We start from the raw sequence: 13,542 nt of genomic DNA, 5'->3' as shown, positions 1-13,542 counted from the left end.
GCCCGAGCTTCACAATATTCAAAAATTAATAGAATTAGCCCTTGGTAAGCCAATGGTCTCGACTTAGGGTTCTTAATGTAGTCCCCCAAACTATCATTAAGAGAAAAATCCAGATAGTAAAGAAAAGATACCTTAATCCCATGTGTAAAGTGATTAAGGAGAACAAAGTGGTAACTGTAAACTTTTGAAAACCTCCCATCAACCGAGACATACTCCATAATAACTTTGAGCATTTTGCACCAAAAACTCTTTACCTGATAGGGGGCAATGTGGGTTTTGTAAAGTTTGACAAGCTTCTCCTTCTCATCATCTTCCTTTGGGAACATCTTAACAGCATTATCAGAGAGCTTTCTGTCTCTAAAAAACTTAGCACCCTTTGTTGATAGACCAGCAACCTCTGCCACCAACTTTTCGTCTACCTTCACAGTTTGCCCAAAAAGAGTAACTTTCTTTTTATTCCAACCCTTTACAAAAAGCTTGGAGATGTGATCCTTTTTTTCCATGCAATTTCTCCGTATACCCGGTTAACCCACCTTTCTGCAATCTTCTCCACACTTTTCCTTTAATTTTCCATCCTTCACAGCTAGGTGGTTCATTCCTATTAATGTTACCCCCCATTGTGTCTGCAGACCTAGCAATGTCTCCCACGCCAAAGTGAAAAATGCCTCTGCAGAGACACCAAAGAAACACAGAACTCAAAAAAATACCATAGAAAATCACCCACAATACGTGCGGAATAAGCCAGCTCACATCACCTAGAAACTTCCCACAATCAAAACCATCATTTATAATACAATTCAATTTTTGAGCAATCATGAGATTATAAAGGGATGGCATTTCCATTAATACAATCATAATATAATTTCCCTTTGGCCTCCAATAGCAGATTACTTTCACCTTGCCAAATAACAGGGGCCGCTAAATTAACTCCAATGTTAGCAAAAGTGTCTGCCACTTTATTTGCCTCCCTATAGGCTATCCAAACCTTCAATAATTTTAAGGGTGCTATTTATAATGTTATTAATTCCCCAAGAGGGTTTCGCCAACCCATTGAGGCAATTAATAATATTTAAAGAATCCCCCTCTATCCACACTTTTTTCAACTTTAATTTTTCAATAATTTTAAGAGTTTTCATAACTCCCATAGCTTCAGCTTTGTGATTAGTTTGAACTCCCAGTGGATGAACCACAACAACAACGCAAAGACCATTAGAGTCTCTAATCACTCCCCCACTCCCAGCCATCCTAGGGTTCCCCTTAGCCACCCCGTCAAAATTGGGTTTCACCCAACCCTCAGGAGGGTAGTTCCAGACAACTCTTTCTCTAGTCTTCTTAGCTTTAAACTTACTAATGTCAAACTCTAACCCCCAATCCTTAGAAATGTACCTATCCTCCTCACAAATGTACGAAGAGGGAAGGTGGACGAAACTGCTGCCAATTAACTTCATATTTTCTCTGATAGACCTACAAATCTTATCAAAAACAATTTCAACTATACATGATGACTCTCTAAAAATCTGATTATTTCTTTACTTCCAAACATGCCAGGTAACATAAGGAAAAAGCATGGACCAAAGAATTTTGATAATGGGATTAGAAGAGGGGCGCTTCCACTGAACAAATAAATCTTCCACCTTATCTGGAAAAACCCAGACAATCTTCCACTTTAGCAAAATCTTACCCCAAATCAGTGAAGGGGCAGTGCAAGGCAAGATGAGAGACAGATTCATCAGCATTAAGACATAAATAACACCTATTCGGGATCAAGAATCATTTCTTAATTAATTTTTTTATTAAGGGAAAACAAGTTTTGAAGGGACCTGAAATCTTATACAAAACAGGTTTTGGAAGGACCTGAAACCCGAGCCTTAAGATAAGCCTGAAAGTCTACCCAATGAAACAAAACACAAATGAGACACAACAAAACCAGACAAAAGATGGGGGACAACACAAGAAGGACCCCCAACAAGAACCAACAAGATGCAAAAACCAAAGACCAGCAAGAAGCCCCAACCCAACCAGGACGGATCAAGTATTTGATCTACACTTGTGAGATCAAAAGGTCATATCAAAAGAGGCCTGGGACGATTTAGATTTCTTACTTTTAAAGGTAATCCATCCCTCCTCAACCCTAGAAGCAGTCCTTTGCCAAGAAGACAGGTCCAGAATAGAGGACCTCCCACCACCAACATGAACAAAGGCAGCATCCAGAGAGGCAGGGACAACAAAAATCTAAGAATCAAAAACATTAGACAAAGATCCAGCAGCAATATGAGAAGCGGGAAGGTCATCCACCAAAGAAGAAGATCCATCATCCTTCAACTGATTAGTCGGGATGCCACCATAAGCATCCACACACACCTGAAGGTGAAGCAACACCAAAACCAGGGGCAGTAGCCAAAGGTGCAATACCTTCACCCACATGGGCCTGAGGAACCTGAGCAACCACCTAGGAGAAGCTTTTCTTTTGAACAAACTAGTGTTCAGAAGAGGCACCCTTCCACCAAAAAACAAATCTTTTTTTTCTTTTTTTTCTTTTTTTTCTGACTCACACCGTGCAACAACATGCCCAGTTTGGAAGCAATTTCGACATCTGAAGGGGATGCCCTCAAAGTCGAGCGGTTGGACCCAAGATCCCAAAGAAGAGTCAATCTTTATCTCAGTTGGGATCCCTTTAGAAACATTAGTGTCAACCAAAATCTAAGCATAAGTAGAATGATATATATAGTAAGAATCCTTATCAATCATTAGGAAGTCGCCTAAAGCCTCCCCCACTTCCTCTAGTAGAGAGTTCATCCATAGATGAAGGGGAAGGTTAGAGAGCCTAACCCAAATATGAATCTTATTAAATGAGTCAGTAGATGGGTTAAAATCCGAGAACCAGGGTTTAACCATTAAAACAAATTTATCCTCCCAGCTGAAAGGATTGTTACATAAAATTTTCAATCTATCCTCAGCCTGTTCCAATTTAGCAATGAACAAACACTTGGCTAAAGGATAAATATTTATTGTACCCTTTAAGATCAGTTCCCCGCTTTGGGAAATCCAAGTGTGTAGTTGAGGAAGGCTTGGCCAAAAGCCCCAAAACCTGCAAATCAGTCCATGAGACTCAAACATAGAGGAGTTGTGGATGATCTCCTTTTCAATGTCAATAGACACCCTGAAAGACAAGGGGTTGCACATGGGAACAGTCATAGCCACCAAGCCATGGGCAGCCCGATCCACAGCAGAGGGTGTCGAAACCTCAACGGCAAACACTGAAACACCACCGTCTGCAACATTCACTGCACGAGCATCCACCTTTGGCCCACCAAACACAACAGATAGAGGAAACCCGCCCGCCAGAGAAACAGGGTCATTAGGCGTCGACCCAGAAGCACCACCAAGGGCACGCACCTGAAGGAAGGGGGGTGAAGGAGCCGTGGAAAGAGAGAGAGACATTTGGGCGGGAGCGGGAGAATTCTAAAGTTGTTGCCTTCTTTACCTTCAAATATTGATAAAGTTGTTCCTCTCTTAATTAAGTTGTCTATAGTGAGAATTTTATTTTGGAGTAAAAGCCAAAAAAAGATGTTAACTTTAGGGGTAAGGTTTTTAATCCAAGCCCTAGCCCAAACAGGGGTGTGGGGAGGGGGAGAAACCATCTTTCTAATAGCAGAAGCCACCGAGAAGGAGCCAGTCGGAGTCAACTTCCAAATAAATTGACCTTCATAGGAGGGATTCACAAACAGAGACAACAAAGCCTGTTGGATTGGAGAAAAGACAACATTAATATCCTCCAATCTAACCCAAGAGGAATTCTGCCAATAGTTTGAAACAAAGGATCCAAACCTGGCCTTACATAAATTGATAAAAGGCAATAGATCAGGGTGCAAGCAAAGGGGCTCCTAAAAAATCCAAGCATCTTCCCAAAATCTAATACTAGAACCTTTACCCAAATCCCAGCCAGCTCCAACTTCAGCCACCTTTTTAGCTTTGAGAATGTTGTTCCAAATGAAGGATCCATTTGGGAAATCATTGGATTGAAAGAAAGACACCATATTAGGGGCTCCGTGAAGGTATTTGATAAACCAAACTAAATTCCAATCCTTCCTTTCTCCATAAGTCCTTCATCCTTGTTTGGCTAGCAAAGCATTATTAAAGTCTTTGATAACCCTTAAACCAAGACCCCCCAAGGCTTTAGGGATACAAACCTTCTCCCAGGCAACGAAAGGTATCCTCTTCCTATCTTCAACTCCAGACCACAAAAATATCTTTTGTATATTCTCAATGGCATCAACAAATTTGGAAGGAATCTTAAATAAACTCAAAGCGTAGACAGGAACATTTTGAAGCGAAGATTTCAGCAGCTGCAACTTTCTAGCTTGACTGAGTAAAGCACCTTTCCAACCGGATAATTTCTTATTGAACCTATCTACAATGGAGATCCAAAAGGAATCGGGAGGAGAAAAACCCAACAATAACCCCAAGTAAATAGAAGGGAAGGACTCCACCACATAGCCTATGATATCAGCAATTCTTCTATGTCTCAGGGGAGGAGTATTAATGAAGAAGATGGACATCTTGTTCCAATTGACAATCTGATCAGAAGCTTGAATATAGAGCTGCAAGGAACTTTTGAAAGATTTAGCCTCTTGAACAGAAGCAGACCCAAGGAGGATGGCATCATCCACAAATTGCTGATGTGAGCAAACAAGATTAGAAGAAGAGGGCCTCCCACCTTTGATCTCCCCAAAAGCAACCAGTCTTTGAAGATACCTGCTTAAGCTTTCTGCCATAATGGTAAACAAAATAGGGGAGATAGGATCCCCCTATTGTAACCCCCTTGAAGGCTTGAAAAATTTAGAGGGGGAACCATTAATGATGATAGAAAGAGGAGTAGAAAAAAGTTGCCAAATGATACTTGAGACCATGTCATCGAAACCAAAAGCTTGGAGGATTTTTCTCAAAAAACACCAATCAACTTTGTCATAAGCTTTAGCAAGATCAAGCTTAATAAGGAAACCATCTTTCTTAGAAGCATCAAAAGAGTGAATGTTCTCATGAACCATGATAATGGAGTCCAGGATTTGCCTACCCAGGACAAAACCATTCTGTTGTCGGGAGATGAGGGAAGGAAGGACAGCCAACATCCTAGAAGTGATAACCTTTGAAATGATTTTATATAGAGTTACAAAGGCTAATGGGTCTGAATTTATCCAAAGAATCCGCACTTGAAATTTTTGGAATAAGAACCAAGAAAGTAGAGTTGACCTCCTTGAGGAGAGATTTAGTCCCAAAGAATTCCTTAACAGCATTAACAATATCCTTCCCCACAATGTGCCAAAAAGAATGGAAGAAAAACATGGGATACCCACCAGGACCGGGGGCTTTATCTCTCTGAAAGGAAAAGACAACTTTTTTAATCTCTTTAGTTGTAGGAATTGTTGAGATAAGTTTATTTTGTTCAGCTCCAATAACTTTTGGAATGTTCTCTAGCAAAATATCTTGATCTTCAGACAAAGATTAGACTCGGTAGTCAAAAGAGCAAAAAAAAGCGAACAGACTCAGCAACTATCTCTTCCTCTTTATTAATGATATTGTCATCAACCATCAACTGGAATATTCTGTTTGCAGCTTTATGTTTCATTGTAGACATATGGAAGTATTTGGTATTTTTTGTCCCCAACAGACATCCACAAGGCCCTCGACCTTTGTCTCCAAAATTCTTCTTCATTAGCAATGACCCTATGATATTTAGCAAGAATTTCATTTTATTTAGCTCTTGGAACTGACTCGTGTCCCTTTTTCTTTGTAATGTCCTAAATCTGTTTTAACTCCATTTGTAAAGCATTTTTAGTAGCAAAAATATCCCCAAAGACTTCTTTATTCCAAATTTTGACATTGTCCTTGACAGATCTTAATTTTTTAACAACTTTAAACATAGCAGAACCATCCACAAATATGTTCCACCACCTAGCAATATTTTGCTCCAGGGAAGGGTTGGATAACCACATTTTCTCAAATCTGAAGAGGAAGCAACGTTTCTTCATGAGAGCATCAGCAAAAAAGAGATGGGAAAATGATCCGAACCAACTCTATTGATCACCAATAAAGAGCAATGATATTTTAAGTACCAATCATTAGAAATTAGAGTTCTATCCAATCTTACCTGGATCGGATCATCACCGTCCCTCCTATTAGACCACGTGTAGGAAGCCCCATGCAGCTCCACGTCAGAACGAGCAAGATTATTGATAAACTCCATTAAGTCAGCTCTACTATCCAATTTTGCCTAGGAGCCCCCAAATTTTTCGGTTTCCTAGAGAGGGGTATTGAAATCACCCATAATCACCCAACTGTCTTGAGCAAAAAATTTCCTCTTCTCCTCAACCTTTATCCAAAACTTGAATCTAGTTGCTTTGGTATTAGGGGCATAAATATTAGATAGCACCCATGAGAAATCATCCCTAATATGATTAAGTCTGACAAAGATCAGATTACCATCAACTTCAAGCACCTCACCCTCAATGATCTTCTTATTTCATAAGACAACAACTCCACCAGATACACCTTCTGAACTACTCCCAATTACTCCTCCATATTTGAAGAGATTAACTTTTTCCACTTTTTCTTTACTCATCTTAGTTTCTTGGATTGAAACAACTTCCGGCTTGTGGTCTCTAACCAGATTCCGAAGGATATCCTGTTTATGGGGACCATTAAGGCCCTGAATGTTCCAAGAGATAATCTTCATTTTGTGAATGGAGAATAGGTCTCCAAGATAGTTCGTTGGCTACCATCAAGAATGTTATGTTTACTTTCAGATTCTCTAAGTCACTTAGCTTATTTCCTTCCCGGTGGTGATTTAGAAGATCCTACATCAACTTTTGCCCTAGTTCTAGTAAGAACTCCATTATTGACTCTCAGTTTCTTATTTTTATTTCTCCCAACCGTCGTGTATGAGTCCTCACCATCATCTTCTTTTCCTGCAAGCCTATTACTATTTTGATCTTGGCCATCCCCAACACCAAGGACCAGAGTGAAGGGATTCTCCAAAGGGACATAATGAGCTATCAGTTTGATAGAATCATGAGACCCTAAACCAACCAACCCATTAGGGCTTGTTGGCATGTTATTCTTCTCAAAGACAATTTCAGGGATTTTTGAGTTACAACTATCCAAAGAAGAATTTACCTTATTAGTATTACCACTGTTCAGAGATTTGTCATTTCCATTATCAATCGAATCTTCAATTTCTCCCTCTTCAAGACTTTCTTCCTCACAATTACCCTTTTGTTCCAGGTTAGGAGTTGAGCTCGATCCTTGAGGAAGAACAAATAGATATTTCCTAGTGGTTCCACCTTCAACAACCCCTTGGGCACCAAGGTGGTGCTTTTGGTTGTTTGTACTCCCTCGTTTATCTTCTGTTAAAGGCAGCTTAATCTGCCCAGAGTCTGTCATCATACCATCTCCAAATTCGTTCGATGGTGGATCGAGATTCTTCGTTTGCTACTACCTAACCCATTCAGTATTACCATCACCTTTATTTTGTTTCTCCCTCTAGATTTGCTTATGAGATCCATTAATTTTTGGAAGACTCCTCTTATTACTAGGACAAACCTTAGCCCAATGTCCAACTTTTTTTGCAGTGGAAGCAAACAAAAGGCAACGATTCATACTCAATAGGTTGCTCCCATTTCCCTAGCTTTGAGAAAATATCTATCGAAGATGGAAGATCTGGATTCTGACAAACATTCACATAGATCCTAGCGTAAACTGACCTTTTTCTGGCTGCAGTCATAGGGTCCAAGGCAAGAAGCTCTCCAAAGGAGATGGCAATTCCCTTGAAAATATCTTCAAACCAGAACTCCATCGGTAATCCAAGGAACCTCAGCCAAACAGGGGCTGATTCAAAAAAAGATTCATTTAGCTCCATTTTAGTAGACCACTTCCTTAAAGACAGCAAAGTTCTACCAATCATCCAAGGACCTCCACACAAAACACCTTCCAAATCTTCCAAGCATGAGAAGTTGAAAGCAAAAAACTCTTTTGGCATCGTCGATATTTCCACTTAGCCTTTCAGACGCCACTTATTTTCTGCAAAAGATCTCACCACTTCAATGTTCAGTCTTGGGCCAACAAATTTACAAACTAGAGTAAAGGCCATCAATGATATTTGTGTTCAATAACAGCATCTAGAATGGAAATGGCAAACTTACCAGTTGCCTTATCAGAAATGTCTGAGACACTAGGAAAGGTAGATTGTCGGGAGCGTTTAGTACCAAATAGTCTTGACCAAGATTTGGAGGGTCCCTTTTGATTATCATTCTTTTTCAGCTCAGCTCCATCTTTCAAGATTCCCTCCTGATTTGAAACATCTTCATGTGATCCTCCTTTGTCTCCTGGATCAAAAGGAGGGTCCCCAGGTCATATGTCGACATCCTTTATTCTATCTCCATCATCTTTCTCTTCAGCAGATCTGTTTGAATCCTTCTGCCCGTGCGGAGAAGACGCAGAGATTCCAGTACGATTGCAAGAAACAATATTCCCGCCCAGCTCCATTCACTCTTCATTGGTTACATATGTCTATGTTGTTATGGATATACTTCATGGGTATTTTGTATGTGTACTTTCTCATCTATGTATCTTGTATGCACGCTTCATGTGTGACACTTATTTATGTGTTTGACACATGTTTGTCATGTTTTTAGCATGCTTCATTCATGTGTGTGTGTGCCTTCCTTGAATATGTTTAGTTATCCCATGAGTCTGTTTCATGAGTACTTATAAATGTTTTAAGAGCTATACTCTTACATCCCACCTAAAATGAGGTGTGTGTTTTAGATCACTAAGGCTCTCCTTTCTGTAAACATAAGTCCCATACTCGTAATAACATGGGAAGGACAACCCAGGGATTATTCAACATGACAATACTATGAATACCCATAGGAACGAAGAATGTGTGAGAGTACAATTGCTCAAACTACAAAGTGATAGTATAAGAACTTGATTAGTAAGTCATTTATAAATCGTCATAAAAGGAGAAAGGAAAGATGTTAAGAATGTGATCAAACAATGATAACACTAGCCATGTTCAATTTATTTGTGATACATTTAATCTCAATCTAACCCCCCTAAGTTACCAATATATCAATATCCAACCATAACAACCTATATACATACAAACTGCATGGCAAAAAAGGGGTGATGTCAAATTTCCTTAATTAATTGAGATCTTATTTATTGCTTACCTCTATTGTGTAACTATGATGTCAGTGACATTCATATTATCCACTAAAATTTCTCATTGACTAATCACTTTCCAATATTGAAGGTTCGAGATACATGCTCTAATTATTGACGTCAAGTAAGGTTGTTACTTTTTATGTTGTCAACTAGATCAAACATTTTTACATTCTCTAATTAATACAACCTTTTTATGTTTTTGAGAAATATCTCTCACTATAACTATTGACTTAGACATATTTATCCAACAACTCATAAAGAAATAAATTTAGACTGTATGTAATGATAGGGTAAAGTCATCATTTCGGGTTTCCTCAAACTCACTTCCGCAATCATAAATAACACTTAATAGCTCTTTGTACCAATGGTCCTTCTATTCTCTAAACATAATTTATCATTTCACAAATTGCTCATCGCACATTGTTATATTCAAAATTTGCACAGAGCAATGACTAAACATAGTCATTTGTCACGTTATCAAGCGCTTTACAAATCTTATAGCATTTTATCCTCTCTCGAACAATTGTGTTAGGGTGTGATCACAATTTACTAATAAGGTTCAATGAACTAATTTCTAAAGGTCTCCATTCTATAAGGCATAGTTAGCATGATCATCTCACAATTAAGGTCATAGATGTGTATCATGCTCCTAATCTTCATCCTAATATATAAGAAGCTCATCCCTTGTTTTGTCTTGAAGAGATACCCATAGGAGCAATAACAACTAATGAGAGAAAACTTGTCTTAAGATTGCAAATCTTCAAGGGTTAGGAATCCTTGCATTGAGAAAATTTAGTTAAAGTGATCATTGCTCGAGGACAAGTAATTTTGGGAAGGGTGGACTATCATGTCCCCCCCCCCTCCCGATCTAACATTCAATAAAATGAAATTGTTTTACAAGTTGTAAGACTTCACAATTTCAATAATCGACCAATTTGCACCAGCAATGAAGAATGAAAGATGTATTATTAATGAATCGTTTCCACTTTTCATTACCAATGATCTCACACATGGTGACCAACGACTTGCTAAATATGATGAATATCATTAAAAGGTGGTTTGGTTAACAATCTAAACAATGCAATTAAAAACTAGTAATTAACTATGGGAAAGGTAGCGATTGAAGAGAGAAAAGGCACGTCTCTTACCAACAATGCAACTATTGGAAAGGTGATGACTGCCCAACATCAATCAAAGGATATAAAGGACCATTCCTACATTCCAAAACAAAGCATTGAAAAGGATTCAAACTGATATTTTATAACATAATAATGCTCAACAAGTTTGATTGGTTGTGACAGTTTGGTATGAGTTCTTTATGTATAACATGATAAGTGTTGTGTCAATATATTTATCTTTCTACATACTTACTATTAATATAATGTATTGTTGTTATGATTGCTCATACATGCCACGGTAAATATTAAATTGATTAATGATTATCTGCAGTAAATTGATCATGTGTAGAATGTATTCTTTCTGAATGTTTCCAACCATGATGGAGGAAGTGAGAATTGCAAGAGGGTTATGGTGATGGGGTACTCTACTAGGTACGCCACCTCAAGGTGGGTATTAGATAAGTCCCAGGAGGCAAGGGGGTACAAAGGAAACCTACCTTTGGGCTTAGGAGAGATGGGATTTTCGAGAAACCTGTTGTAATCTCTCACCCCTCTATCATGGTGAACCAACACAAGAAATCCAATCATAGGGAGAGGGAATAGTTGGCAAGATGAGGGGGAACGAAAAGTGGACACCTCATTGGGTAGACCACCTCATATAGATGGCATATGCCACTTGGGCCTAACATAGAGGGTCTGAGACACCCCATCAAAGTCACTTTCTCCCATGCTCCCCTATGGTTGAACCTTCCAGATATATTTATATGTTCAATAATTGAATTAATGATTCCACCATGGGTTTAATAATGTTTAATTATGATTATCTACTTATTGAAATTATTGTTGTAAATGATTTCTAATATGTTTGCAAGATTTCAATCAGGTGAAAGGTATTGTTTATTTGGAAATTGAGAATTAGGGCATTCCCAATTAGGGAATATTACAATGGCACTCGTGGAGAATGAGGGGTTGAAGAGACAAGTCCAAGAGCCATTAGACAAGGGTTTCATGAGAAAAAAGCTTAGGCCATGTGTAGTATTATATTAGTTGTTCTAACACCCAAGAAGGGTGGATAATAGTGCATGTGAACAAATTCACAATCCATTAACAAGATATAACATTTAAATTGTATATTATTTTTACGATGAATAGACAACTTGATGGATTACTTAAGCGAATATAAGTACTAAAGATTACCAAATCCAAATTAGAGAATGGGATGAATAAAATTTGTATTCAAAACAAATGATACATTGTACAAGTGTCTTGTTATGTCATTTGGATTGACAAATAGATTGAGCAAATTCATGAGGTCAATGAATTAGGTGTTGAAACCATTTCTTAGCAAGTGCAAGATATTTTATTTGTATGATATATTGATATTTAGTAAAAGTAAAGAGGAAAACATGATGCATCTAAGGTTAGATTTACAAAAATTGAAAGAAGAGTTGTTGGTCAACTTGGAAAATCATTGTTTTATGGAAGCTTCACTATTTATGCATTTGGAATCAAGCAAAAATGATGGAGAATTTTAAAAATAACATATCTTTGATATAAGTAATTGAGTAGTGTGCAATGATTAAATCATTCCTCCAAATAATGTGGCGTTTAAGGCAAATATATTGACCCCAAAGCCTTGCATTCATGAGGATATGAATAGTGAAGCATGAATGGGTTGACCTTGATAAAAAAAATATGCCCAAAATTATGAGTAGAAGAGAATGTTTGAGTAGAAAAGAAAAAATGACATGGGAGGTCATGAGAGAACCAACCATTTAAAGAGACACGCATTAGGGAAAAGGAGACAAAAGTGAATAATAATCACTTTTTCATTCATCTAGAAGTATAAAAGTCTTTTTCCATTGATAGTTAGGTCATTTTTATCAGCATGATCATTTAGGCTACTAGAATAGATTGTCTTTCATTTGACCCCCTTATCTATGTTATAGGAATTTTGAACACTAACAATTTTAATGTTATAAAACTCCTAAAAGCATTATAATAACTTTTTCAAAATAAATTCAAATAATATACTATTAATATGATGACTCACAAAAATGAGCAATTCAACTTAAACAAATATTTTGCTATATTGAAACAAAACTTTTAGAATGTAAATACCAATGATATATATTGAAAATATCTCCTAACTAACTCAAATGATATTGTTGTAATTTGATCTTTGCTAATATCAATATAAATGAAGGAAGCTAAACTATTACAAAGACCAAAACCATCTTAAAAGAAGATGTCCGCTAACTAGTTTTTAGAAAACAAATGAAAACAACTTAATGAAATCTTCCCCATAAATAAATTAAAAAAACCAAATTACAAAACAGAAATAAATAAATTTCAAAGCATATATTGTTGTTAATTTGATCTTTGTCAATATCAATACAAATTAAGGAAGCTAAACTATTATAAAGATCAAAAGCACCTTAAAAGATGTACACTAACTAGTTTTAAGAAAACAAATGAAGACAACTTAACAAACTCTTCAGCATAAATAAATTAAAAAAGAAAGCTTACAAAACATAAATAAATAAATTTGAAAACATGATAATTGAATAATGTCTACAAAATTTATTATTTTAAAAATAGATCACACAAATGTCAATAACAATTAATCATCCGTTGAAAAAATGGTGGTGGTGGAGGAAGTGAGCAGCATCAAGGAGGAAGCAGAAAGAAAGTTGACGGATTTGGTGAAGAAAGTGGACGACATGATTGAGAAATTGCAGGAAATTGTCAGTAGAGCGGATGTCATTGAGAATAAGTTGCACGATGTCTCCAGGTTTGCATTGAATGTCATGCAGAGCTCTGCGACCACTCTCTGTCTCTTGCAGGAAAACACCCTTAAAAGGAAAAGGAAAGGAGGAGGACTACAAAGACCTTTAAATTCCTCACCAAAGAATGGGCAAGGAAGCTCCTTCCCAAGAGGAGCCATGGCAAAAAGAAGTAACTTTGTTAACTATGGGGTGGTTTTTTTAATGACTCTCATGGCCTTACGACTTATAGTTATGGTTGCTGGTTAATCCTGGACTTAGTTATCTTTTGCCTTGTGTGACATATTTTAACAAAGACTTTTATATACTCTATTAATATGCGTAGTATGTTTAAAGTTTTTTATAGAGGAAAGTGTAGGAGGTTGTGACTTTGTTGTTTCTCTACTAACAGTTGTTTATCTGTTGTTATCTTG

The 13,542-nt window shown here is 37.4% G+C and overlaps 1 protein-coding gene across 1 annotated transcript; it reads right to left on the bottom strand.

Annotated features, from left to right (window-relative positions):
- Positions 1–4,106: 4,106 nt before the first annotated feature.
- Positions 4,107–4,775, bottom strand: LOC131029568 (uncharacterized). The gene has a single exon (XM_057960079.2). The coding sequence runs from the start codon at positions 4,773–4,775 to the stop codon at positions 4,107–4,109; it is 669 nt and encodes a 222-aa protein (XP_057816062.2).
- Positions 4,776–13,542: the final 8,767 nt, after the last annotated feature.

The sequence above is a fragment of the Cryptomeria japonica genome, chromosome 3 (genome assembly GCF_030272615.1).
Source record: "Cryptomeria japonica chromosome 3, Sugi_1.0, whole genome shotgun sequence".
Classification (NCBI taxonomy): domain Eukaryota; kingdom Viridiplantae; phylum Streptophyta; class Pinopsida; order Cupressales; family Cupressaceae; genus Cryptomeria; species Cryptomeria japonica.
This window is presented reverse-complemented; position numbering and strand designations above follow the sequence as displayed.

Excerpts from the sequence above, each read along its gene's own strand:
- LOC131029568 (XM_057960079.2), bottom strand. The coding sequence starts at position 4,775 with ATGGCAGAAAGCTTAAGCAGGTATCTTCAAAGACTGGTTGCTTTTGGG.